The following is a 22555-nucleotide window of genomic DNA, read 5'->3' on the forward strand; positions in this document are numbered from 1 at the left end:
GGGTTTCCACGGCAGGAAAGTAGGGGAGGTAGGTCAGGGGACCCGTGGGCAGTGGAAGCCAGAGCCCATCACAAAGACCCCTCCCTCCCCAGCTGCGGGTCTTCAAGCTGGCCAAGTCCTGGCCCACCCTGAACACCCTCATCAAGATCATCGGGAACTCGGTGGGGGCGCTGGGGAACCTGACGCTGGTGCTGGCCATCATCGTCTTCATCTTCGCCGTGGTGGGCATGCAGCTCTTCGGCAAGAACTACTCAGAGCTGAGGTATAAAATCAGTGACTCGGGCCCGCAGCCGCGCTGGCACATGATGGACTTCTTCCACGCCTTTCTCATCATCTTCCGCATCCTCTGCGGCGAATGGATCGAGACCATGTGGGACTGCATGCAGGTGTCCGGGCAGTCGTTGTGCCTGCTGGTCTTCTTGCTGGTTATGGTCATCGGCAACCTCGTGGTAAGTCGGCCAATAGCCTCACACCCCCATCCATTCATCCACCAGTTACCCATCTACCCATCTACATAGTCATAGAGCCATCCCTTCACTTACCCATCCTCCTGTCCATCCACTCATTTATCCATCCTTCTATCTATCTACTCCTCCATTCATTCATCGACACCAATGTACACACTTAGCACTTTTCATCAATCCATCTATTCACTTACCATTTATTCTCTCTACTCATCCATACATCCCCCTATCCAGCTACCCGTCCACTCATAAACCACCCACCCATCCATCTGTCCACCTCTCCTTCATCTACTCAGTTACAAAACTTCTTATCCATTTACTCACTTGCTCACCTAGCCATCCATCCATCCATCCATCCATTCGCATCTACTCATTCACTCATCTTCCATCTATTAATTCATTACCCATCCATCCGTCTGTCCTCCAGCCACCTGATCCATCACCTCCATTCATTCAGACACAAACACGCAAGTGCCTATTCATTCATTTACCCATTCATTTATCTACCCATCACATTCACTTGCCCACCCATCCATTCATCTACCCATCACCCATCTTCCCACTCACTCATCTGTTTCTCCACTCATTCATCCACCCCCACCTCCATCTATCAGCCCACTCATCCACTCACTCTTTAACTAGTTCCTATCCCTCCACTCACTTATCCATCCACCTATCCACTCACTTATTGACCCATCCCTTCACATCATTCTTCATTTGTTCATTCATTCATTGATCCACCCACTTATTTGCCTACTTATTCCTTATATTTTATATCTATTAATTTACTCTTCTACCCTTTGTTTTATTAGTCATTCACTGGCAATGATTTATCACACGGTTTTCCAATTCAGTTTAACAAACATTTGCTGAGCAGCTGTTGCACGCAAAATATTGTGCCAGATGCTGTTGGATGTACAGAGGCGAATGTGGCCCTGATGTTACTCATGAACTTGAAAGAGCGGGGATGTAGGGAGTTCAAAAAGGCATGAAATAACTTGCAGACAGTTCAGAATGATCAGAAACACTAAGGGGTATCCCATGGGTGCTGATCCCCCCCCCCAACTGGAAGGCTTCCTGGAGGAGGGTTTAGAACTGACATGCGCGGTGATGCTAGAGAGGGAAGAACAGGGGAGCAAAGTGCAGGTGCAAGCAGGTGGTGGTCCAGGTGAGGCAGGGCCCGTGGGAGCCTTGGGTGTCTCCCTGAGCTGTGGGGGGAGTTGCCGCTGTCCTGCCATGCGGGACCCAGACCTTTGCTTCTACGACCACTTATCTGTCAAGAGCAAATGCGTCTTGCCTTGTGTCTTTACAATGCGGGGGATTCCGGAGTTGAGAGAGATCGCGATCTAAATGCCAAAGAAGGGGCCTTTGGAAGAGGCAAGGTTGAGGCAAGTCAGTAGTTCAGGAAGAAACCAGTGTCCACTCTGGACATGGAGCCACCTCCCTGGGTCCATAGGTGGCCCGTGCATGCTCAGACATCACAGCTGCCTGGTCTGGCTCCCAAGGGCGTGGGCAGCCCAGGCTCACATCAGCTCCCAGGGGAGTCTGAGGTGGCACGAGGACTGTGGGCTGCAGATCCTAGGGCCCTTCCCCAGACCGGCCTGCTTTCCCTCCCCACGTGCCTTAACCAAGCCAGGGCCAGCCCAGGCCCAGGTAGGGACAGCCTGCCCCAGGCCCACAGGTGGAGGAGCCCAGAGAGGAAGCAGGGCCTCCGTGCACAGTGCTCATGGAGCCCCGCTCGTTGGCTGGCCTCACAACCCCCCTTCCGTCTCCTCAAACTGGCTGCCTGGCTGGGGGGGGGGGGGGAGCCTTCCTCAGCCCCTGGCCCAGCCCCAGGGCTGCCAGACTCTGTGTGCCGAGGGGGGCGCAAGCACACAGAGCTGTCAGCCCAGGGCCAGACTGAGCTGCCCTCCAACACACAGCCCTGCGAGTTCCAAGCAGCTCTGCCTGCGGATGAGATTAGAGGCTGTGGGGGAGGGCTGCTAGCAGCCCACACAGCAACACCCCCTTCCCTGGCAGCCTCAGGAATTGGGCTGCTGCCTGGCGGGCCAGCGTGGGAGGATGCAATTGCCATTAAAATGGGAAGCGAGGATCAGGCAGGGGCTGGGAGCCGCCGCGTGCGATTGACGGGGAGAGCACTGGAAGAAGACAAACTTCTGAAGCTGGTGACGAGGGAGGCCCCAGTGTCCTGTGTGGGTGGGCGAGGCCGCCCGGCCGCCCCCTGCCTGGCCCCCAGCCTGGGCCCCAGATGCGTGGGGGTCAGGGGAGATGGGCCAGGTGTGAGGACCGTGGGGAAGGAACGAAGGTGGGCAACCAGGGACATGGACAGGCCAGGCCAGAGGTCTGTGCGGCCAGCAGCTCTGAATCACGTGTCCCTCCCCCTCAGTGATGACATAAAAAAGGCTGCCTGGTGTCAGCAGTGGTCATTTCTCCATAGAGATGGGATCTGGAGGTCCTGTGTCTCAGCCCCTCCGTCCCGGCCACGGGAACGGGTGCTGCTCTTTTTAACCAGAGACCAGGTCTGAGGCCTGGCGCTCTGACCTTCCTCACTGCTTTCCTCAGAATTCTAGTCCCTGGCTTTCTGACAGCTGAGCTGAGGGGCTTGTGAGAAGCCAGGGCCCCAGGGGCTCAGAGTGGGTTTCCAGCGAGGGTTGTGCACCCACCTCCCTGCTGAAGGGGCCCCCACTCAACTGAGTTCCCTTCTGGGAGAAGGGGACACCCAGCCCAAAGTGGGAGGGCGGGTGTCTCTGGCCTTCGGCCTGGGTCCTGGGCCCTGGGTCTTGGGTCCTGGGTCCTGGGTCCTGGGTCCTGGGTCCTGGGTCCTGGGTCCTGGGCCGGTCACACCGTCTTCACTCAACCTCCAGGAGCCCAGGAAGTGGCCCCATACCCAGTCCCTGGTCACCCAGCAAAAGTTTTGTGGGTTTTTTTAACAAAATCTAAAACGTCGCAGCTGCAGGGAACCGCACACTTGCAGGATGGTTTAACAAGTAGAAATCCAGACCACCCGAAGACCGGCAGTATGCAGACGTCCCTTGGTGGGGTGGGCTGGGCTCTCAACTCCTTAACCCCCAACCAATAACTTAGGTATTGTGCCCTCAGCACCTTGGACACCTCGGCCCCTCCCCTGACTTGCTGCCACGCAATGGGCCTTGGAGCCAGAGCTGTCCCGGGCACCAGCCCCAAGTCCCTTCGTCGCTTCACCCCGTCCCAGCGGCCTGGTCCCACACGCAGCACCCAAGAGCCCCTCAGCACCTGGACACCAGCGTGTCTCAGTAGCTGGCCCAGCACTGAGTCCCAGTTGCCTGCGGTCTGCTACCTGGGCTCTTGTCCTGCCGGTGTCCCCTTCTCTGCTCAGTGTCCCCTGTGCCTCACCTGGAAAGCGTCGTCAGACCTGGGGACACACAGGGTGGGGATGCCCCGTGGTAGGAGCCCCAGATTTTTGCGTGGTAAGCCGGCCTCACTGGGAAAGTTAGAGGCGTATCACTAACCCCTCCGCCCCCAGTGGATGCAGAGTCCCCTCCCAGGGAAGCCCCAGGCACTCTGGGCGGGGTTCTGTCTTGTCCCTGGTGGTCCCAGGCTGGAGCCAGCTTCCCCGGAGCAGCACGTGCTTACTCTGACCTCCGCCGCCCCGCCGCCCCCTGTTACACCCAAAGCGGCAAGACCCCATCTGTAGGCTCTGACCCTGGACGGCCCGTGGCTCTCCCCCCATTGAACCTGGGCCAAGACACAGACGAGCGGGGTCTGTTCAACTCAGTTCAGGCCGTATCTGAGACCTCGGAAGGAAGAAGTAGAATTTGTCTTTCCTTTCATAGCCAGACTCTTTATTCAAGAGAACAGGGGGGAGGGGGGTAGATTAGGGGCCTCGCCCAGGTTTCAAGCCTAGAGCTGTTGCCTGTGGCAGTGTTTAAGGTCCCTGGGCCTCAGTGTCCCCATCACGGACCTGAGGCTGAGCGCCCCGGGCGTGGCGCTGGCCTGGGTGAGCCTGACCCGTTGTGTCCCCAGGTCCTGAACCTCTTCCTGGCCCTGCTCCTGAGCTCCTTCAGCGCCGACAACCTCACGGCCCCCGACGAGGACGGGGAGATGAACAACCTGCAGCTGGCCCTGGCCCGGATCCAGCGGGGCCTGCGCTTCCTCCGGCGGGCCGCCTGGCACTCCTGCCGCGGGCTCCTGCAGCGGCGGCCCCAGAAGCCCGCCGCCCTCGCCGCCCAGGGCCAGCTGCCCGGCTGCATGGCCGCCTCCGGCTCCCCACCCCCCGCGGACGCGGACAAGCCACCTCTGGCCCGCAAGGAGACACGGTTCGAGGAAGGCCAGCGGCCGGGCCAGGGCGCCCCCGGGGACCCGGAGCACGTGTGTGTCCCCATCGCCACGGCCGAGTCAGACACGGATGACCCAGAGGATGACGAGGAGAATAGCCTGGGCACAGAGGAAGAGTCCAGCAAGCAGGAGGTGAGCCCCCACCCGGCCACCTTGTCCCCGCTTATAGGCAGCACCTACGTGTATAGTAGGGCCCAGGACTCTGCTGTCCAGGGCCCCTGGCCTCGCTCAGAGCCGTGGCCGCTGCCTGTTGCCACAGCAGGGTGGGGGCGGGGGAGGAAGTCCGGCTGTCCCCCAACGACAGCCCCGTAGAGGGACCTGAGACCAGCTCTCACTCTCCCCAGTCCAGCCCAGGACGGGATCTTGGAAGGGACTGCTGTCCGCGGTGTATCCCCTGCCTGGTCATGGGCAGTTATTTGTATAGAAATGGAAACTGAGGCACGGCAAGAGAAAGAGAGACTTGCTAGGAGTTCTTCATGCACGTGGCACAGAGCCAGGACCCTTGGCCCCTGACCCCCCACTCTGACCACTGCCCCCTCCAGGACTACCAAGATGGAGGGTGTTGTTGGTGAGGGACGAGCCCAGTGTCCTACCTCTCACGGCCCCTGCCCCTCCTCCCAGGCCCAGGGCTAATTCTGAGATTTAAAAATAAGCGCCCGAAGGTGGCAGGTGTCAGAGACGGCACTATCTTATCTCCCAACCCGTTATTTTTAACACTCAGGACCGGAGTCTGGACCGAAGGGACGGTGCCCCCTCCCGCTCCCTCCGCTTCACCATGGCCTGAGCCCAGCTCAGATGGCTCCTTCTGGGGTCTTTAGGTCCAACAGTGAGGACAGGCTCTCTCTGTGTGCTTGGGCCCCCCGGCCGCCCCCTCCGCGCCTGCGCTGGGTGGGTCTGGCGGGAAGAGCAGCTGCTCCCCCTGCGTGGAATTGGATCTGAGGCTCCAGACACAGTTCCACAGCCTCCTGCCCCCTGTGGTCCCAGAGGCCAGTTTCAGCCCTTTTAGTCAGGCCGTGGGACAGTGACAGTGTCAGCCGGTGGGCAGGGAGTGTTGGTGTTGCCAGGACCACGGCTTCCAATGATCTCCGGGGTGTGCCGAATTCCGACTGCCCCTCCTTCTCCTCCTCTCTGCTTCTCTCGAGCCCGTGGGCTCTGGCTCCCTGGGGTGTGTGTATGTGCGTGTGTGTATGTGCATGTATGAGTGTGCGTGTGTGTGTGTGCGCGCGCGTGTGTGAGCGCAAGCTGGGGGTGCCATGGGAACTCACAGGAAAAGTCATCATAGCCTTCCGAAGTGGAGTTGCCACCCAGGGGAGCCGGGCATGGCAGCCTAGCTGCCCCCATCCGGGGATTGGGGAGAGGGTGATGTAGGCCAGCTGGCCAGGGGTGTTGTCTGGCTGTTGGCCCGTCACCAGCACCTGCCCGGAGCCTGCAGCCACCCTCTCAGCACTCCTGAGGGCGGTCTTCAGGGAGATGAGGCCCCGTGAGGAGGGCCGGGGGCATGGGTGGGGCCTGAAGCAGAGTCGGGGGCCTGGAGACCTTAGGCGGGGAGCTCACAGGCTGAGGTCTGTTCAGCAGGAACCCCAGCCTGTGTCTGGCGGCCCAGCGGACCTCCCGGAGGCCAGGGCCTGGAGCCGAGTGTCAGAGACCGCCTCCTCCGAGGCCGAGGCCTGGGCGGCCCAGGCAGACGGGCAGCAGCAGCAGCAAGTGGAGCCCCCGGCCCCAGGGTACAGTGAGGTAACGCACACCTTTGTCCCTGAGGCCGGCAGGGTGCTGCCCCTGGGCTGGAGCCAGGCTGTGAGAGGGTCCTGCTCATGCCTTCATGGCTGGTGGATCCACAGCAGCTGTCACGGGCAGTGTGGGGACCCCTCCAGAGGGTACGGGCCCAGAACCACGGGGAAATTCTAGAAGCCGGTATCCTAGGACTGTGATGCAGGGCTAACCCCAAACCACCATGCGTCCACCCCTCCTCAGTCCCTGTGCTCCGGTCTTACTTGGCCAACCTCTGTCCCGCGAATGGCCCCGTCCCAGGGGACTTCCGGGCGCTCTGAGAACATGTGCTTGGCTTCTCAGCGCCTCCGCCACCGGCTGCTTCTCACCTGGCCCAAAGCAGAGGCCGCAAAGGGGAGGCCGACTGTCGGGTTTTGTTCTGACCACAAAAAGGGGTTTTAATTTGAACTAGCTACCAACATTGAAAACCTGGGAGCTTTTATGTAAAAAAATCTGCAATTCTGGCTTCTCTTGAAAAAAAAAAAAAAATGGGAAGAGCCGCCCTGCTGGAGACAGGTGGCCGTGGCTCCCGACTGGGGCTCCGGTTCCCTGCAGAGCCCACCTGCCCGACTTCGTTCTGTTACCTGCCTGGCGCCCATAGCCTGTGTTTGCGATCCCTGGGCTCATGGACTGTGGCTCTGCGGGCTGCACCACCCACCCCCGCCCCCACCCACACCCCCACCCACACCCACACCCCCACCCATGCCAAACACCGGGATGGTGGTCGTCTGCTCAGAGACCATGCTTGGGGGCCATTGCCGTGCAGCCTGACCACCCCTCAGCCCAGCAGTGTGACTTGCTCCAAGGGGACACGTCTCGTTTGCCTTGTCCTTTTCCTGGGATGGGCCAACGGGATGCTTTGCGGTCATGGCCAGTTTGGGAACGTGAGGGCCTGGTGGATCCTTCAGTCATGCTGACAGCAGGTCACGATGCCCCGCGGAGGGTCCGACACCCAAAGGCCTGTGGGAACATTAAGACACGAGAGGGGCGGAGAATCATGGAGAGAAGGGCTTTCGTACTGGAGAGTTGGCCTTTGAACGACTTTTGTGACTTCTTCCTCTCCTTGAACCAGTTCATGTTGGACCCCCCGGAAGGAAGAGTGGGGTGGGCTGGGGCTTTTCTGGGAGGAGGACCCCGCCATCTCCCTGCAGTGGGGTAGTAAGAACGAGAAGGTGCTGGAACTTGAGAACTTGACCTCCCTTGTGACAAGTCTGCGTCCTTTAGGCAGCCACTGTGTCTGAAAAGAGAAGCAGGGTGAAGACCCCCAGCTGTGCCTTTCCCAGCTCACTGTCCCCAACAAAGCTGGGAGGAGAAGGGAAGGCCCCACCCAGCCTTGGGGGCCCGCAAAGGCAGGGCCTCCCCCCGGGACTCGGGGCTTCCCCATCACAAACCTCCTTGTTAAAGAAGACCGGGAGACACCAGCGGGGTCCCCCTTGGAAGGGATAGAAAGTAAGGCAGCTTGAGGAGCAGATACACACCAGATCTCAGAGCCACACAGCAGTACGTGGAGCCTGAGCCCCAGCAGCCAGGCGGGCCCACCGTGCTGGGGGCGTTGGGGATGCAGACCTGATCCGAAGCAAACGAAAGCTCCCCTTCCTCTGTAGGGTGGGCTCCTACAGGCAGAGAACCTGGGGGGGGTTCCTGTGCAAAGGGGCTCACTGAGGGAGTGCTCTCAGGAGAGACCCCCAGGGAAGAGGAGGACCAGGCGAAGGCAGCAGCTCCCAGAAGGCAGGGCAGCGGGTTCTCGCCTCAGCCTGGCTCCCTCCGTGCCAGTCGCTGGGTGTCAGCCACCCCTGGCTCGAGTCGTAACCCCCAAGCGATTTCCAGAAATGGCAGCTCTCTAGCTAACGACAATTTTCTGGAGACGGAGCCAGCGAGCAGCCAGTGTTCACGGTGGCTGGGGGGGGAGGGGCACACTGGCTGAAGGGGGGGGGGGGCGGAGCCCCTGCAGTGACCGATGCAGGAGCTCTCCCACGATCACACACGCACACTCACCGGCACACCACATGCACACACCTCTCTATAGGCAGGTTAAGCCAGGTCAAGGCGGCAGAGCCCTGCATGGCCAGGCGGGGAATGTTCCAGCACCTTCTCGCTCTTACTCCAGGCCCGGCGCCTCACACCAGCACCCACACGAACCGGGCGGGCCGCAGGGGTGGGTGGCCGGCCTGCGTCTGCATGTCTGACCTTGCGCCTGTGTGTGCCCGTGCTGCCGTGCCGACTCTGCTCCGCGTGCGGCATGCCTGTTTGCTCTGCGTGGGCCAAGCCGCCACTCTGTCCCTGTCCCAGCATGTGTCCGTGTGGCCACCGCACATCTGTTCTGTATCCAGCTGGACGGACTCCCTACCCCAGTATTTTCCTCAGACCCCTTCACATCCCCCTGTCCCTGCCCTTGACCCCACAGACCAGACCACAAGCCCAGAGGCCCGGAGGCCCAGTCTCGGCTCAGCCCTGACTGACCCCAGGTGACCTCTGGGGCTGTTCTCCTTCCTTCGGGGCCGATTCCCCAGGGGTGCGATGGAGGGCAGTCTGGGCACCGCCACGCTGCGAGCCCAGGCTCCCCCCGACTCGGGCTGGAGGCCGGAGCTGCTACACGTTCCCCACTCATGTCCTTGCCCACCCTGCCCCACGCCTCGGCCCACAGACCCACGAGGACAGTTACTCCGAGGGGAGCACAGCAGACATGACCAACACCGCCGACCTCTTGGAGCAGATCCCCGACCTCGGCGAGGACGTCAAGGACCCAGAGGACTGCTTCACTGAAGGTGCTACCCTGGGCACCCCTGTGCCTCGGCCTCGGTCCCACCCCCTGCCCCATTCATCATGACCCTGGAGGCTCCTCCACTAGGACATGAGTCGTAGCAAGTCTCCAGCAGTCTCCTGGGCTGGGCAGCTGTGGGTCAGCTGCACCAGGACTGGTGACACTGTATCTGTGGTGTGGTGGCATGACTGTGCCCCCACATCAGCAGGACTGGGTCTAATTCAGCCCTGTCCCCTCAGGCCCTGGCATGGTGCCTGGCATACAGGAGGCTCTCTGTAAATACTCGAGGTGGGTGTGACAGGTGGTCGTGGTGGTGACTGGCGCCCGTAGCTTTTATGGTGAAGCGCTTGGAGGGCAGCTGGGGACAAAGTGAGGGACTGCCCTCCACGTGCCGCGTTGTTTGGGGCTGCCAGTGGCGGGTCCACCCTTCCCAAGACTTAGAAACTGCAAACACGGAGAAGGCCCAGGGACAGAATTTTGGAATATTCTGGTAGGGGGAGGGCTTCCCGGATGAACAGAGAATAAGAGGGAGCCCATCTAACCCCAGTCTTACCCCTGCCCACACCTGCCAGGCTCTTCAGCTACTCCCTGGGTGCCCGGTCCATCTGGCCTTTCTGCAGCGAACCTGCTGAGGATGGGCCCCTGCGACAGCACCCAGGGTCCTCCCCACCCCCGTGGCCCCACCCGCCATGTCACCCTGGGCTCATCACCCATCAATACTTGTCATCTCTTTCAATCATTCCCTTAACCACCCAGCCTCCTGCCATGAGGCAGGGGCATTCTCAGGCCCTGGTCTGGGGCTGACCCCTCTCCCTTCCCCCAGGCTGTGTCCAGCGCTGTCCCTGCTGTGCTGTGGACACCACACAGGCTCCAGGAAAGGTCTGGTGGCGACTGCGTAAGACCTGCTACCGCATCGTGGAGCACAGCTGGTTCGAGAGCTTCATCATCTTCATGATCCTGCTCAGCAGCGGGGCGCTGGTACTCTCCCTGGGATGAAGGGAGGGGAGGGTCAGGGAGGGGGTGGGGAAGAGGAGGGCAGGGCGGGAAATGAAGACTCCTGCTGGAAAGTCGGCTCAGAAACTGGGGCTCACAGTGCACCCCCCCAAGGCCTCAGATCAGGAATCAACTCCCAGACTCCCAGCATCCGTAGCACACATAGAGATCAGAGCAGGAAGGGCTCACAGAGTCATCTGTCCAGGCTGCCTTGTTCCACAAAAGGGCATTGGTTTGCCCTAGATCACAGTGCATAGCTGGAATAGGTCACAGGCGACCAGCCTCCCACACCTGAGTGCTGGTGACAGCCCCTTACAAACGGCCTGAGCTGCCCCATGAGGCCGATCCAGTGCAATTCACGATGCTAGCTGAGACGGTGGTGGTGGCTCCACTTCCTCCAGGTTCTACAGGGCTAGCGACCAAGCTGTGTAGCTCACAATGGTCATATTTCATCCCACAGCGACCTTTTGTAGAAACATTAAGTAACGTGCCCAAGGCCGCACCACCCACAGACAGCAGATGTGACATTTGAACCCAGACAGATGGACTCCAGAATCCTGTCTTGTCCTTCATTTTGATCAATAAGTCTTTTCCAAGCTCTCTTTTTATCTCCTTCTGTGAGGCATGGGGGACCGACAGGAGGAGGAGACCCTGGCCCTGGCATTGGGGGTTCCCCATCGTGTTGGGGAAACCAGACCCAGCAGGTTTGAGAGGGTCAGAGGTCAGCTCAAAAAAATTGAGCAAAATTGGAGTAGATGACTCAGGTTGATGGGAGGTCAGGAAACTGGAGGAATCAGGAAGACTCCCTGGAAGAAGCAGATGGAACTGGACTATGGAGGACAGGGAGGTTTGTTGAGCCCAAGAGGAGGAATGAGGCCTTCCAGGGATGCCTCTATCTGACTCCCAAGCACCCAACTCCGATCTCTTAGATCCCATATTGGAATAGATGGAAAAACCCTGGAGAAGATTCTGGAAGGTCAGGGAGAGGGTTCTAGAAGGTGTAAGGAGAAGGATGACCAAGAAGGCAAAAGAGACAGAAACTTTCCTGACCCAGGGGAAGCAAACACCTGATATTGTTGGGGATGAGCCCGTAACAGGGAATGCTGTGGGCTACAGAGCGGGAGAGGGCCGCTTTGATCCAAGACGACATGCCTCCAGCCTGTGATGCCGCCTGAGGGGCCAGGCCTTGGGGACGCACTGTGGCTGTCACTCCTAAAACTCTAAGCCCCCCACTCCAACCTGTACTGCCCCGCTCCCATTCCAGAGCTGGCCCAGAGTCATGACTTGCAGACTGCTTGATGTTTTTACCATTGGCAGCTCGAGCGAAATCTCTGCAGACTTTGGAGAAGGATGATTTGACAATATGTTAACGAGTTTTGTTTTTAAACAACCACAAACAAGGGCAGCCAGAGCCATTTAGTCTGGGCTGTGGAGGAGAAGCTCAGCCTGGCATAAGTGAGGAGGAGTTTTGGCAAGCAAATGTGAATATAATCCGGGTCCACTGCCAAGCACTGTTTAAAAAAAAAAAAACAAGTCAATGATATATTGAGAAAAAGAAATCTGAGTCTATTATTTAAAGTTATAAACTTGTTTAACACAAAGAAGACCATATATTCCTTCTATATTACTGAAGGGATTTTTTTTTAAGAAGACATAAATCTTACAGCAAAAAAAGATTAAAAAAGGAAGCAACAAGGAAGCATTGAGTATAGCAGAGGCAAGATCAAATGTGTTTTTGTTTGTTTGTTTGTTTTTACAGAGACATAGAGAGTCAGAGAGAGGGATAGATAGGGACAGACAGACAGGAACAGAGAGAGATGAGAAGCATCTATCATCAGTTTTTCGTTGCAGCCAACACCTTAGTTGTTCATTGATTACTTTCTCATATGTGCCTTGACCATGGGGCTACAGCAGACCAAGTAACCCCTTGCTTGAGCCAGTGACCTTGGGTCCAAGCAGGTGAGCTTTGCTCAAACTAGATGAGCCTGCTCTCAAGCTGGCGACCTAGGGGTCTCGAACCTGGGTTCTCTGCATCCCAGTCCAGCGCTCCATCCACTGCACCACCGCCTGGTCAGGCATCAAATGTGTTTTAATAATAAATTAACTGGATATAATTCATCTTTTAAAAGAAAAGGACTCTGAATGGAAATACTAAAAGTGAAATAATAAGACATATCAAGCAAAGGAAAGCAATGACAACAAACACCAGAGTGCTTTTGTTTGTTAATATTAAGATTGAATTTAAGGTGAAAAATTTAAGAAAAAACAAAGAAGGAACAACCTATATTACAAATATAATCATTATGAATATATTATATATTGCTTGGGATTACACAGCACTTATATAAAGCAAAAACCATTGAAGGGGGAAAAGTAGCTACAGTGTAACAATACAGGGAGATTTTGCCACACTCCTGTTAGTTCTTGACAAATCAAGTAGAAGGAACAAGACAATAAGAAATCTAAAATATATATACTTAATAAATTTGAATCTAACTTAATAATAATAAAATATAATAGCTAACACTTATATAGCACTCACTGTGTGCTGGACCCTGTTGTAAACACATCTCCAATGTTAATTCATTTAATTCTCACAATAACCCTATAAGGTAGGTACTGTTATTAAGCCTATCTAGCAGATAATGAAACTGCTAGATATAGCAAAATTAGAATGATTAAAGACAAACCCTTAGAAATGTAAAAGTAATTTTTAAATAAGCCTTAGGTCAAACAAAAAATAGTTCAGTGGTAGGTTCCTGGGTGTTCATTACATTAATAAGTGAGCAAATAAATAAAATAAAGAGACTTTACATAGGCCAAAGATAGCAGTGTGTTGTAAATCAAACATTCAACCAGTTCTGTCTACTTGAAATCTAGAAAAATAAGAAATGAAAAACAGATATAGAGAAAAAAAACTATGGGAGGTAAAGAAACTAGAAAATAACAAGAGTGAGAATATTGCATGTGAGATGCAGCCAAAGCTGTAATAAGAGTAAAATTCATAGACTCAAACAATTCTATTATTAAATAGAAAGAATGTAAACTAATTATTTAACCCAATAAGATTTTTTTTTACAGAGACAGGGACAAACAGACAGGAACAGAGAGAGATGAGAAGCATCAATCATTAGGTTTTTGTTGCAACACCTTAGTTGTTCCTTGATTGCTCTCTCATATGTGCCTTGACCGTGGGGCTACAGCAGACCGAGTAACCCTTTGCTCAAGCCAGCGACCTTGGGTCCAAGCTGGTAAGCTTTGCCCAAACCAGATGAGCCTGCGCTCAAGCTGGCGACCTTGGGGTCTCGAACCTGGGTCCTCCGCATCCCAGTCCAATGCTCTATCCACTGCGCCACCGCCTGGTCAAGCCCAATAAATTAGAAATTTAACAACAAAATAATCTGAAGGAAAGCAAAGGCAGTAGTTAATAAAATAAAAACATTAATAAATTAGAAAATAAATAGTAAAGCTGATAAAATTTCAGAGTAAAACAATCAAATGGGTAAATTCACATTTCTAAGAGTGGACTCTTTCTCAAGGAAGAAAATAATTCCAGTCCTATTTAAAATATATTAGTATATGAAAACAGATGGAAAGCCTACAAATTTTGTTAATGAAAGCTATATAATGCTGATTTTTAAAACGTTAAGCATACCAAAAGGAAAACTATAGACCAGTTTATACATCCCATATTTATGAATAGTGATGGAAAAAATATTAAAATACATGCAAATAGGCCAGCAATATATGTAAAAGATTAAGTAAATCATAGCTAGATATATGTTAAAATGATACCATATTAGAAATATCTACTTATACAAATAGGACTAGATAAAAAATTATCTCAACAAATTTCTGATTTTTAAAACTGTTAAGAATAGAAATAAAATATACTCCCTTAATTTAGTAAAACACTCTTAAATTAACTTCTGTTATCATTAGTAGTAAAACACTTAAACACTTATTTTTTAATATTATTTATTGTGATTTTTTTTTTATTGATTTGAGAGAGAGACAGAGAGAGAGGAAGGAGAGAGTGAGAAGCATCAACTCGTAGTTGATTCACTTTAGTTGTTCATTGATTGCTTCCCATACATGCCTGAACAAAGAGATTGGGGCTCCAGCTGAGCCAGCGACCTTGGGCTTAAGCCAGTGATCATGGGCTTCAAGCCAGTAACCTTTGGGCTCAAACCAGTGGCCTTGGGATCATGTCGATGATCCTGTGCTCAAGCCAGTGACCCTACACTAAAGCTGGCAAGCCCATGCTCAAACCAGTGACCTCAGGGTTTTGAACCAGGGACCTCAGCATTCTGGGTCAATGCTCTTTCCACTGTGCCACCACCAGTCAGGCCTTAAAACACTTTTATTAAAGTAATAAATAAGAAAAAGGATGACTTAACTACTTTTTAGCTGTTGTTCATTACATAATAATGATCTTGAAGTACGAGCCAATGCAGTTAACGAAGAAAATTAAACATACAGTAGAAGCCCTGGCCGGTTGGCTCAGCGGTAGAGCGTCGGCCTGGTGTGCGGGGGACCCAGGTTCGATTCCCGGCCAGGGCACATAGGAGAAGTGCCCATTTGCTTCTCCACCCCCCACCCCCTCCTTCCTCTCTGTCTCTCTCTTCCCTTCCCGCAGCCAAGGCTCCATTGGAGCAAAGATGGCCCGGGCACTGGGGATGGCTCCTTGGCCTCTGCCCCAGGCGCTAGAGTGGCTCTGGTCGCAACACAGCGACGCCCCGGAGGGGCAGAGCATCGCCCCCTGGTGGGCAGAGCGTCGCCCCCTGGTGGGCGTGCCGGGTGGATCCCGGTCGGGTGCATGCGGGAGTCTGTCTGACTGTCTCTCCCCTTTCCAGCTTCAGAAAAATACAACAAACAAACAAACAAAAAAAAACCCATACAGTAGAAAAATGAAAAATAGGAGAATTGAAGTTAATATACCAAGTATAAAACAAAAGTTAATAATGATAGAAATAAATAGAAATACATCATTGCTTGTAGAAAATGTTTGCCTAGAGAAATTTTAAAACTTATTAAAAAAAATATGGCCATTCATAAAATATACAAAGAATTGCTGATGTTGTTGTTTTATACTAACAGAAACCTTTTAGTCACAGGTAACATTTGTTGAATATTCCCTACATGCAGGTATTATAAACTAAATAACTGGGAATAAATATAACATGAAATGTATAAGAGGTACACGAAGAAAACTATAAAGCTTTGCTAAGGACTATAGAAGACAAGTATACTATAAATATTAATACATGCTAGTCCTATGTAAGAAGCTGTGTATTAGTTCCTAAAACAGCTAACAAATTTAATGCAATAACAGTAAATTTCCTACATTTTTGAGAGAATTTGACAAACTAGTGCCAAATTTTATCTTGGAAAATTACTAAACATGGCTAGAAAAATTCATATAATACTAATTCAGGAATAGACAGAGTAAAACCACATAGGTCTGAATGAAAGGTAGTTTATGATAAAAATTGATTTCTAATCTGTGGATTTGAAGTAGATTCTTAAAGTTAGGACAGTTGACCAGCCACTCTGAAAAAAAAAAGTTAAAATATTTGCTCTTTACCAAAATTAGATTTTAAAAATTATAATATGAAACAATGAAACCAGAAAGTTTTGTTTTTTTAAAATGCAAAGAAGGGTCATTTTTCCCCCCTAGCCTTGGAATAGGCAAGAGCTTTCATAATGTGATGCTAAAGGTTTTACTAAGTGAAAATCATAATAAATGATATAATTATGTAATAAATGAAGGTGAAGTATAGGACTTCAGTGTGATAAAAAAAAGGAAGAGAGATTGAAAGGCAGGATTAAGTGCCTCAAAGAGTTAATGTCCCCAAATAAACCAGACACTCAAATAAAAAAATTTTTAAAAAGGCAAAGATGAACATTGCTCATAAATATCCAAGGAAAAGATGTCAACATCACTAGTAATAAAATAAATGAAAATGGAACAAAACATGGTTTTTTTCATTAGGCTGGGAAGCGTGCCAGAGGAGAAACACCACCAGTGTGGGTGGAGGGGGGAGGAGAGGGCCACCTTTGTGCAGAGTCACTAAGTGTCCCCTTCTGGGGTCCTATCCCCAGCCTGTACCAAAGTATACCTTTGACTTTCACCCCGATTCTAGAAAGTTATCCTCAACAGATAATCAGACACATTGTTCATTGCGATGTTGTTTCCACCGCAGACAAATTGGAAACAACGGAAATGTTCATTACCAGGTTTATTGGCTAAATACACAGCAGGAATATGCAAATCATGAAATATTATGCACCCTTTAAAGAGAATGATAGTGTATGTAATCACATCACAGAGTCAATAATTGTTCATAAAAGATTGTTGAGTAGGAAAAGAAGTTTCGAAGCAAAAGGTTTAGTATATCTTATAAAAATGCGCGCTCACACAACGCGCACGCACACGGAGTCAAAAAGAATGTTCGCCTAAATGTTAGCATGAAATTGGAGGTGCCTTTTATTCTCTTCATTGTAGTTGCTGTACTATTTATTTTTTATTAAAAGCACACATTTTTATAATCAGAAAAGAAAACACACGTCTCTTGAACAGCTCCCCAAGTCCACACTGGGACCTGAATTATCCTGTCGTCCGGTGTACAATGACCAGATTAGCCCTATGAGTGTCTCAGCAGTGCGGACGCGGGCACTGCAGACAGCACCAGCCACCTGCTCCCCGCAGTCAGACAGGGAGGCCCAGAGCAGCAGGCAGCGGCCGCTCTCCAGGGTCCTCGGCGGCGTGTTCAGTTGCCTAGACTGGGAGGCTCAGGGCACAGTTGGGGTGGGGTGCGGTGACTCAAGCACAGCTAGGACGAATCAGGAGGCTGGAGGTGGCAGAGGGCAGCCGGGAGCCATCGGGGTTTCTCTGTTGGCTCAGGAGTTTGGGTTGAGGCAGAAGTGAGGTGGAAAAAGACAATGTCTAGCATCTTAGAAACTTTGACTCCTAGATTGTGAGGACTACAGGAGGTCTGGCTTCACCTGGTCCTGTGTTGGCCAAACTTCCTCCCTACGGATTGTCTTTACTATCATTTATTTATGGTCTTGCTTTAGATCAGCTCTCACTGTTTGTGTTTGGTTAACTAAATTTATTACAGAGGGAAACTTCTAATGATGATTGCAGTTGGAGACCAATATTATTTCCTTTGAAAAGTAGGCAACTACATAAAGGAGAGTAAAAACAAAAAGTTTCATGTTGTTTACAGAAGAAAGCTGTGGCCTGGGCCTGAACACCCTCCCTCCTTGTTAAAATGGAAGACCAGCCAGTTCTAGAAAGGTCTTTCAAATGCACTAGCCCAGAACTGGGAGTTGCTCTTTAATGCAAAGAAAGCGTTCTCGCTGCACGTTCCGCCCTTGTCCGCACACCACATCGAGTCCTTTCCGGGCCCACGTGGCACGCACGCTCCTTGGAGAGCGTGCTGACGTAGCCCCACGCTGCGGGCGTAGCCCCACGCTGCTGACGTAGCCCCGCGCTGCTGACGTAGCCCCGCGCTGCTGACGTAGCCCCACGCTGACCGCAGAGGGGTCCGCTCCGTTGGCGTCCCCCCCTCTGCGCCCGGCGCTCCTGGGTAGCGGTTACTGTTCGAGTTGATGCCTCGTGCAGGGTGGGATTGGCCGTGGCCAGGACGTCATGCCTCTGTCCCACCTGGCCTGCAGGCCTTCGAGGACATCTACCTGGAGGAGCGGAAGGCCGTCAAGGTTCTGCTCGAATATGCCGACAAGATGTTCACCTACGTCTTCGTGCTAGAGATGCTGCTCAAGTGGGTGGCCTACGGCTTCAAGAAGTACTTCACCAACGCCTGGTGCTGGCTCGATTTCCTCATCGTGGACGTGAGTGGCCCCTGCAGGGCAGAGAGGATGGGGGACTGTTGCCAGTGTCAGCAGGAGCTGAGGCAGGGGGCTGGAGGGGCAGGTGGCAGGGCTGGCGGATGCCAGGGTAAAGGGGACACACACTCGGCTGTGCCACAGGGCGGGCAGAGGGGAAGGAGGCCGGAGTCTGGGGTCGCGGAGGAGAGATGCGGACCCTGCTCTCAGGGTCCCCAGTCTGGGAGGAAGAGGAGAAATGAGAGCCCTGAGCCCTGCCATCAGAACCCCTAATTTGGGGAGACGGAGGAGCAGGGGGAGACCTGGGCCCTGTCCTCGGGAGCGCCCTGGCTTCTGGGGGAGCCTAGACTCACCATGTGAAACGGGAAGAGCATTTCATGCAGGGGTGCCGGCCATGACAGGCGCGGGGTGGCACTCTGAGCATGGCCAGGGTCCAGGCCGAGGGGAAGGTGCAGCTCACAGCTCTAGATAATAGGCTGGCAGGAGGGGGCCTACTGAGTGGAGCTTTGAGCAGATTGGAAGGAAGTTGTGGTGAGCCAGGCAGATGTCTGCAGAACATTCCAAGCAGAGGTCAGAATGGCGTGGTCTGTGGTCTGTGCGTGCCTGGCACGCTTGAGGAGCTGCAAGGAGGCCAGAGCAGTTGGGGTGGAGCGAGTGGGGCAGGCGAGTGCAGGAGAGAGAGACCCGGCACATGGGGCAGAGGGGGCCCAGCCTTCGGAAAGCAGGGACTTTTATTTAGAATGAAATGGGGTGACATTCATTGCAGAGCTTTGAACAGAAGAGTAACAGGAACTGACTCATATTATTCAAAGATCTCCCTGTGAGGTGGTGGGGGAGGGGCCCAGAGTGGGAGCAGGGAGAAGAGTAAGACCCTGGCGGTAATCCAGGGGAGAGGTGACGGTGGCCTGCCAGGGTGGTGGCAGTGAAGGTGTTGAGAAATATCTGAACTTCTGATGTATTTTGAAGACCGAGCCAACAGGAAATCCTGAAGGGTTGGATGTGAGGTGTGAGACACGGAGAGGAGGTGGGGATGGCGCCAGGGCTGTGGCGTGAGCAGCTGGAAGGATGGTGTCACCACCAGCTGAGTTGGGGGCACTATGGGTGGGGCAGGTGGGGCAAGAACAGACGTCAGGAGTGGCCTGCGGGGAACTCGGCAGGCCGACGGGCCCTTGAGGCCTTGCCCTCTGGAGGTGGTCCCTGACAGATGCCCCTCTGCCTCTCCAGGAACTGGAGACCTGAAGCTGGTCATCCTCAGGGATGCCTCCTCTGCCCATCCCCCTCCCACGTGGTGCTTCCAAGCCTGGGAGGAGGCGGGGCACTCAGGCCCTTACCCCTGGCTCCTCACCACCCCCAGGCTGATGCCAAGGTGCTATTAATGGTGACTGCATGCGAGGTCAGGCAGGGAGCCGTTTCCAACCTGTGATTTCAGGCCAGCAGTGAACTAAGAGGGACTGGAAGTCTTGGAGCTTTAGAAGGATAAAGCCCACGGGATGGACATGCCCCAGTGGGGGCAGGGCGGAGGGAACACAGAGCTGAGGCTCTCAGTGCCCCAGACTCCCACCTAAGCCCCTTCTTTAAAGGTGCCCAGAATGTTGAAAATCTGGCTTTAGGGAAATGCTCCAGGAGTGTCTGTTCACATTCAACCCACGACAGTCCCTCCTTCCCCAAAAGAGGCCCAAGAACTTGACTTAAAGGAAAATACATGGGGACCAAAAGCCCGAGATTTGTGTTCCTGGTCCTACACATCAGTGGGGGGCTTTGGAGGCTCAGGAGAGGTCAAAGCCAGGACGCACTGGAGCGTCCCCCCAGGCTCTGGGGCCCCAGGAAGTCCATCCCCGAGGCTGTTATTCCCAGTCGGGAATAATGATGATCGGACACCAGAAGGCCTTCTGGCCCTGTCACTCCCAGCCCTGTGGTAGGTGGGCCAAGAGCCCTTTCCCCTGTCACCAGAGCTGTCCCCATGTCTCCCACCTTGCCTCCCAACAGGTCTCACTGATCAGCCTGGTGGCACACACCCTGGGCTTTTCTGAAATGGGCCCCATCAAGTCGCTGCGGACATTGCGGGCACTCCGACCCCTGCGAGCCCTGTCACGGTTTGAGGGCATGAGGGTGAGTGAGGTGGCTGCTTTCTCACTGGGGAGCAGAAGGTGGCCCAACTGAAGGGACCCCCACCCCAGGCTCACGTGCTGCCCAGCTGCCCAGCCTGGCGCTGGGACTGTGGCCCCAGACTTGGTAGGAGCACGAGTCACACTCTCCAGGAGAAATGTGGCTGGATGTGGGGGCCCTGGAGGGTGGGGAGCTGTGAGGACCCTCCCCCAGGCCTGTCACCTCCAGCCCTGTGACTGCCATGGGGGCCAGGAGAACACTGGACAAAGGAGAGGAAGTGAGGCCCTGGGGTGCAGGGGTCTCTGCTGCACTGGCCCGGGGCCCCTGGCTCCTGCCGTCCTGTGAGGCCAGTGCGTGCGCCCGGCTCTGTGTATGTGCGCCCTGCTCTGTGCATGCGCCCGGCTCTGTGTGTGTGAGCCCGGCTCTGTGTGTGTGTGCCCCACTCTGTGTGCGTGTGTGTGCCCCGCTCTGTGTGTGCATGCACCCCGCTCTGTGTGCATGCGCCCTGCTCTGTGTGCGTGTGTGTGCCCCGCCCTGTGTGTGCGCCCCAGCTCTGTGTGCCCATGTGAGTCCTTGCCTCCTGGCAGACATGGGCCCCCTTCCTGCTGTCAGCAGTAGGCAGCGGGCCTGGAACAGAGAGGGTGAAGGAAGCAGGAAGGAGCCAATTGCATTCTCACCGGCAGAGATCAGTTTGCATTTGCTTTGTAAACTCTTTGGCACTATTTTCTAAGTGCAGAGCCTTGTGCATCTTTGAAGGCACCAAGTTTCACCAAAGAATGTGCACATATAAAGCAAATTTAAAAGCTCACCATGAAAAAACATTGTACCCATCTTCTATAGCAAGAAAACACAGTATCTTTTTTTTTTTTTTACAAAGTGGGCGCAGTTCTGTTGCGGCCTCAGCCGGCACGTCCGTGTGCCTCTCACTGATCCGGCAGGCACGTCGCACAGCCCCCACTCCGCTGATGGTTTTGAACTGTACCCACACCCGATTCGTGGGGAAACAAATCGCTCATTCCTGCTGGAAACCGCTCACGAGTGAATACTCCGACCTTAGATGCCTCTTTGGGAGCGAGGAGATTTGTTTCCAGAGGAACATGGGGGAGACATCAGTTGCTATCAGCCACTGAGCCAGCCAGGGGCACACTTGAGGGTTGAGTTTCCCACCTGCTCCTGGGCTCATCGTGCCTGCTGGGGAGCCAGGGACCCCCCTCTTCCGTTTATGTCAGCGTCACCCGTCCCAGCCCCAGCCCCAGACCCACCACACAGCCCACACCAGCTTCACTTCCCGTCTGTGGCCAGCGTGTTTCTGGCTCATGGACAGCCGGGGACACCCCAGCTGCCTCTCCTGGGTGCTGTGCGTTTAGATGGAGAGCATGAGGCGCTGGCTCCACGTGGCAGAGACACTCCCTGGGGAAGGCAGGGGTGCAGGGAACACCCCCAGCACCTGCCCTCACAGCCCAGCTCCCACCACAGCGTCGGGGGACTCTCAAATGCTCCCCACACAGACCACACAGAGGTCCCAGGACAGACTTTCAGGGAGAACACCCCCAACCCAGTAGCAGCAACCCCCAAATAAACCAAAACTTAACTCAGAGAATGTGTCTCCAGAGGCCCTTTCCTGCCAGTCTCTGGCATACTCAACTGCCCTGTTGAAAATTAAGTTTCACCTGACCAGGCGGTGGTGCAGTGGATAGAGTGTTGGCCTGGGATGCGGAGGATCCAGGTTCAAAACCCCGAGGTCGCCAGCTTGAGCGCGGGCTCATCAGGCTTGAGCAGGCAGGGGTCACTGGTTTGAGACCAAAGGTCGCTGGCTTAGCAAGGGGTCACTCGCTCTGCTGTAGTCCCCTGGTTAAGGCACATATGAGAAAGCAATCAATGAACAACTAAGGTGTCACAATGAAGAATTGAAGCTTTTTACTTCTCTCTCTTCCTGTCTGTCCCTGACACACACACACACACACACACACACATTCTCTCTCTCTCTCTCTCTCTCTCCCTCCCTCCCTCTCTCTTTTTCTCTCTCTCTGGCAAAAAAAAAAGAAACTTCAAGGTCAGGGCTTCAGGCAGGGCCAAGAAGGGACAGATGTTCTGGAGTTGCATCAGACTTGAGGATGCAGAGAGACAGGTGTGTGTGTTCTCACTGCCCTGAGCCCCCACCTGGGCTGCCGGCTATGGGTGGCCCTTCCCCGGGGACAGGAAGAGTCTTGCACCCTTTCCCGCACAGGGACCTGTGGCCCGGGAGTTCAGTTAGGTTTGGGGCAGGAAGTTCCCGAAAAGGGTATGTTCTCTGGGCACC

The 22555-nt window shown here is 54.1% G+C and overlaps 2 protein-coding genes across 7 annotated transcripts in view; one reads left to right on the plus strand and one right to left on the minus strand.

Annotated features, from left to right (window-relative positions):
• The window catches only part of SCN5A (sodium voltage-gated channel alpha subunit 5), a 99736-nt gene that overhangs the window by 65476 nt on the left and 11705 nt on the right, over positions 1-22555 (plus strand). For 3 of the 6 annotated variants that reach the window (XM_066351982.1, XM_066351981.1, XM_066351986.1), the window contains exons 16-22: positions 93-449; positions 4467-4910; positions 6351-6512; positions 9190-9310; positions 10130-10284; positions 17983-18156; positions 20137-20259. In XM_066351982.1, coding sequence (XP_066208079.1) covers positions 93-449; positions 4467-4910; positions 6351-6512; positions 9190-9310; positions 10130-10284; positions 17983-18156; positions 20137-20259 — 1536 coding nt within the window. The remainder of the gene's footprint in view (positions 1-92; positions 450-4466; positions 4911-6350; positions 6513-9189; positions 9311-10129; positions 10285-17982; positions 18157-20136; positions 20260-22555) is intronic. The other 3 variants (XM_066351984.1, XM_066351983.1, XM_066351987.1) reach the window with 2 other exon arrangements.
• The window catches only part of EXOG (exo/endonuclease G), a 70452-nt gene continuing 59657 nt past the window's right edge, over positions 11761-22555 (minus strand). Inside the window, exon 8 of the transcript XR_010747256.1 lies at positions 11761-11810. The gene's annotated coding sequence lies outside the window, so the exon portion shown is untranslated. The remainder of the gene's footprint in view (positions 11811-22555) is intronic.

The sequence above is a fragment of the Saccopteryx leptura genome, chromosome 10, assembly GCF_036850995.1.
Source record: "Saccopteryx leptura isolate mSacLep1 chromosome 10, mSacLep1_pri_phased_curated, whole genome shotgun sequence".
Lineage (NCBI taxonomy): Eukaryota > Metazoa > Chordata > Mammalia > Chiroptera > Emballonuridae > Saccopteryx > Saccopteryx leptura.